The 5470-nt window shown below is 50.9% G+C and overlaps 1 protein-coding gene across 1 annotated transcript in view; it reads right to left on the bottom strand.

The window, feature by feature from the left end:
• Window positions 1-5470, bottom strand: part of LOC104502116 (zinc finger and BTB domain-containing protein 40-like) — a gene marked incomplete at its 5' end in the record, with an annotated part of 12504 nt that overhangs the window by 5855 nt on the left and 1179 nt on the right. The window contains one exon of the mRNA XM_010146040.1: window positions 284-691. Within this exon, the coding sequence (XP_010144342.1) occupies window positions 284-691 (408 nt within the window). The remainder of the gene's footprint in view (window positions 1-283; window positions 692-5470) is intronic.

Below are 5470 nucleotides of genomic sequence, written 5' to 3'. Positions count from 1 at the left end.
CCAGCCACAGAAGTGGAACAGCTTGATTATTTTTGGAGGCTTTGAAATTTGCCAGTAGCCCCACTTTTCCTTGATGAGCCATGTGGAAAACCAATTAGGGAAGAACTAATCAGAAAGTGGTTGTGCTTAGTGGGGCAGGAGAAATGAGCTGAGCTGTGTGTCTCACACAGCACTCACAGAGCTGCAGGGAGGAGGAGAAGGAGATTTCAGACCATCACTTTGTTATACTGCCCAGACTTCTGTCTAAACACCCCTGCTCCCACCCTGCTCCCACCAACCCTACCTGAGGCATGAGCAAACTCTCGGCCACAGATGTCGCACACCACAGGGAGCCGCTGCTTCTTCTTCTTGGCCATCCCCACCACCCCATGGACCTCCAGCTGATGCTTCTCCAGCTCCTTCTTTGTCGATTTAACCTCGCTGCACTCCTTGCACTGGATTTGCTTTCCTCTGGCCACCCGACAATGTTTCATGTGCACCTTCAGGCGGCAGTAGAAGTGGAAGGTCTTATCGCAGGATTTGCAGACAAAACTCTTCTTGGAAGAAGCTTTTTCTTGGGGTTCCTTCGGTTCCTTAGCACTGGCACCTCCTGCCTTGTCCTCATCTTTGTCCAGAGCTTCAACTTGGGATTCACTGTTCACCTTCCACTTCCTGATCCCAGGTTTCTCCCCGCTTCCCTCAGTCAACAGACCTACAGAAACAGCAAGTCCTGTTTTGGTGGTGATGAGTAGCAGTGGGCACCAGCCCCTCGATCTCCCATCTCCTGAATGCTCCTACACAGATAGTTGTCCCTGCAATAACAGACACACATTGGACACACTGTCCCATTACAACTGCGGCACGTCTCTCAGCCCAGAAGTGGCCGTGGCCTTGCATGGTCCTAGAATTTTCCACCACACATCAGGGGCTGGATGAGATGGCAAGAGCCAGGGCCAGATTTTCCAGAGAGCTCGCTCCTCACGCAGGAGTAGCTGTTACTCCCAGCATCTGCCTCCTGCTCAGACATGCGAGGTTACGGCCATGCTTCAATGTTTGGAGATCTGAGCCTCAGGTATGATACTGCCATTGAGAGGGGATATCCAGCCATAAGGACAGGAAATCTCAGAAACACTTCCCAAACACAAACTCTCTGAAAGGGAACAGATAATCTTGCTACAACCCTTTTGAGTCTTCTGATTCAGGCCCCGAGGTGTTTTAAATCACTCATTACATTCATTTCTTACAAAGCCTAATGCTTTTCTGAGTCCCTGCAACACCATCATCTCAAAAAAGCACGAGCTGGAAAATTCACTAAGGATCTCAATCTACAGAGAAGACCCTCAGGGAATGTACATATGGAAGAAATCAAAATACAAACAGATATATTTGGCTTCTTTGCTGTAATGAGAACCACGCAACTGTGTGGCCATGGAAACCAGAGCAGACTTCGCCTTTTGCCAAGGCACAAGAAATTCAGCCTGTGCTTGCAACGCTTCATTTCTGCCATCCTCGCTACGGGGAGAGCTCGACAACGTGTCCTCCTTGCCCTGGACTTCCAACCAACTAGAAACCAGGTGACATATTCCAACAGATCTGGAAATCTGAAGATGACACGAGGTGCCCCCCCAACCCCTGAACACATCACAGTAAAAATCAGACTGGAAGACTGGCTTTCAGTTTGTCCCTCTGTGTCAAGACAGCAATACATGTCTTCCACCTCTACGGTCTCTTCCCACATCCCTAAAACCAACACTATCAGTTTTTCTGACCCAAGTGAAGAAGGATCTTTACACCTCCCAGAAATGTTGAAGGTCCAAAAGAGCCACCTTGCTGGGCAGGATGAGTGTGGATGAAGATATGAACACTAAGGAAACTGGGACTGGAAATGTCTAGAAGTTGTTCCATGGCAGCATGACCTGAGTCAGGAGAAGTGGAGTTTTGCCTCAGACACCAGAGCGTCAAGAGCTGGCTCGTGGTCCTCCTGCTCTTATGTCTGTGGAAGTGCTGTTCAGGGTTACAACACTTCAGCACGAGGCTGTAGGGGTATAAAGGCAGGGAGAGCTCTGAACGTCAGTCCACTTTTGTGAGGAAATGCCCCAGGAACAACTCTCTGTCTTCAGGGGGATGCTGGTCCTCCTGGAGGAGTTTTGAAAGAGAGCTGAAGCGGATCGCCTGAAATCAATGGTTAGGTGCCCGGTTAGGTACCCGCACGCTGTAGTGTCCTGCCAGTGGCAGGAGGAACCTTGCCCAATGGTGGAACGCCTCCGCAAAAGGCCTTCACGGTCTGGCTGCCATGAGACAGGAGAATGGGGGACATGCTAAACTGCATGAGACAAAGGGGATGTGACAGGAAGGCCAGGAGTCAGGTCGCTGAACTGCTCCGGGTTTCTTTAGCAGCATCAAGGACCACGGGCTGGCTGCTGCCTGAACAGAAGAGGAGCCACGCAGCACACCGGGGCAGAGACTCCTTTCCACTTGACAGCCAGGATGTCTCCCAGAACACCTCTGCTGCGAAAAGATAACATTTCATACCTCGCTAGAGCAACAGGCATAACCCAGTCAGCTTCCATCCCTGGAGACGCAGCACCCTGGAGGTGAACCTGAGCGCTCTCATGAGAAATAGGACTGGGCTGATGAAGTGATTGTCCATCAAGTTCGAGAGGAAGGAAGTCAACATGCCTTGGCCAGGGCCCTGGCTGAGCCTCCTGGGAGCAGATCCCAAGGACAAACATAAACTGGGAAGGTCTCAGATGTCAATTCCCGACTGCAGGATCCTCGAGGACTCTGGATTTTGTGTCACTTCCCATTCTCTGATGGTGGCAGAGACATTCAGTGCTGGCAGAAAAACCCCGCTGCTCATTACGGTGTATTTGATACCGAGTTTCCTTCTCTTTCGTAAGTGGTCTGCGGGGTCTGTAACCTCACGGCTGCTCTGCCCTTCCTGCGGTTCACAAGAGATATCAGACTCCAGAAGCAGAAGATCTCTTGGTGTGTGACCACCCCATTCCCCACTTCTTCAGCTTACACCAGAAGAAAATTCCACCCACCCCTTTGCATCTTGAAGGTCATTCCGATGGCTGCTGACTTGCACGGTGGCTTCTATCGCAGAATCTCCACAGGGCAGAAGGGCCCTTTCTGGCAGACCCTGCGGGTTCACAACTCCAGAGGCTGGCTCAGGCCTAAGGTAGATGCTAACTATCTATTTTAAACTCAAGACTACACAGAGGAAAAGCGTTTTGCTGGAGTTTTTGCCACATTTCTGAGATCTGAAAGTGAGGCATAACTTGATAAACATCACCTCCCAAGAAGCGACTGTAGAGAAACCTGGAAAGCAGCCGGTTAGAGAGGAAGTTACGGAGTTGGCTGGAAGAGCCAAACCTCATCCTTCCCAGCACCAGCTGCCAACAGTGAAAGTGCTCCGACTACAGAAGGGACCCAAGGAGAAGCCAACAGATTTCCTATTTCACCTCCAGCAAAGAAACCAACCCATGACTTTGACGACACTGAGCGTAGTTGGGGATGGACCTAGCTTGCTCCACGGGGCTGCCTAGTGCTTCCCAAGTGCTTCAGCTCATCCACATCAAGTATCAGAATTCCTTCTAATTCTTTTTTTTTTTTGCAGTAAAGATACAAAAACTGTTGCTTTCAAGAGGAAAGGCACATCTTCACACAGCACACATGTTCTTCAGAAATGTAAGACCTCCTCTGCTTCAAGGGGAAGCTCACATCCCTCAGACGTGAGGCCCGCAGTTATCATTCATACCTCATGCCAAGAGCCACACAGCTACTGATCCATAAAGCCACTGCAACATTCAAGGCTGGGAAGTGGCAATACCAGAGCTGAGGAGCCTGGCCTAGAATTAAGATCTGGAAGTTCAGTGTGAAGATCTGCAGGATGCCAAAAAGGGGCTGGTGACTTGCAACCGTCTCCTGGACACTGCACAAAAAATCTGTTTTTGCCAAGTAAATACCATTTTTCCAGAGCTCTTGTTTTTGATGTCGCTTCTTGCTTGATTTCACCTCAGCCTTGGCTTGAAGCCCTGCAAAGACACTTAGCAGCAGCAGCCTGTGCTCTTTGATACTGGTGCCAGCAAAGCAGGTGTCTGCCAGAGCAATCCAGCTACTCCCCAGGCCCCTCACTGGTAAGTGCTGCAAAGCGCCTGGGAGCTAAGATGGGCTGCACGGTCACAGCCACGTGCTGTAGCTGTTGGCTTATCCCCCCTAGAGTCACCATCCCGTGGTCAGACAGGGTCAAGGGGAGTGGGACAAGTGCCTGCAGCATCAGAAGGAGACAGAGAAGGAATGGCAGGTAAGAAGGAATTGCCTTTTCTCTGGACATCCTCATCAGAGCCATGACCAGGTGAAAAAGCCAAGTGGATTGGTGGCAGCTCTTGGTGGAGCTAGAAGAGAGGACTTAGAGCTGGACTGGGCATGAACACTGGACCTGCAGCGTAAGACATCTCAGGGAGACCAAGCTCACCCTCTGAGCCCTACGGCTAGAGCAGTAACCCAGATCCTTGGTTTCTTCTACAGGTGCACTGCTCCCAGTCCCCTTGACCACAACCGCCACACTTCCTCCCTGCTCAAGAACGCGGGCAAGCCAACAAACACAGGGGCAGGCCACGCTCTGCCCCTTCCTTGCACACAGCAACACGGGAACACTGCCCGCCACTGTCAAACACAGAATGATGGCAACTGTCAAAGCCACGAGCCTTGTGTTCATTCAAATAGATGGATCATGTCCCCGACCCAAATTTTCAGACAAAAAAACAGAGACCCTAATACCAGAGGAGACCAATGATGAGCTGCTTACTGTACCTGCCCAGCAATCTGCCAGGACTTCCACACTGCGCCGTAAGCACAGCAGCTCTGGCACCACCACTAAATGGGGATGGATGGAACTGACTAAAAATCACACTGTACATCCCAGTGGACTCTGCAGGCCCCAAGATTCTGGGTGTGCTGAGACACACGACGCCACAAAAATGTATGTGAGCAAATAGAACAAGTGAGTCACATTCGCCTCCTTTCCACAAGAATAGCAACCCACAGTCAGCTTCCAGGCCCACTGGTACCTTTTTGTTAAAGCACCAAATTCTGTGAAGCTTCTTCCTTCAGATGATGGACACAGAGATACAACTGGGCTCAGCTGGAAAACATCCCACAGCTCAGGGCGGGTCTCACCCGTGGTTACTGCCAAGGATTTGTCCCACCAAACCACTACCTCCATGTCTTCTGTTCATACCTTTGCCAAACTAGTCCAGTATGTAACATTCCTGGAGGAGACTGAGGGGAGACCTTACCGCTCTCTACAACTCCCTGACAGGAGGTTGTGGTGAGGTGGGGGTTGGTCTCTTCTCCCATGTGACAAGTGACAGGATGAGAGGAAATAGCCTTAAGTTGGGTCCAGGGAGATCTAGGTTGGGTATCAGGAAGAATTTCTTTACAGAGAGGGTTGTGCAGCCTTGGCACAGGCTGCCCAGGGTGGTGG

Source organism: Buceros rhinoceros, unplaced genomic scaffold (genome assembly GCF_000710305.1).
Source record: "Buceros rhinoceros silvestris isolate BGI_N320 unplaced genomic scaffold, ASM71030v1 scaffold1502, whole genome shotgun sequence".
Lineage (NCBI taxonomy): Eukaryota > Metazoa > Chordata > Aves > Bucerotiformes > Bucerotidae > Buceros > Buceros rhinoceros.
The sequence above is the reverse complement of the archived record's forward strand: the minus strand, read 5'-3'. Positions and strand labels throughout refer to the sequence as shown.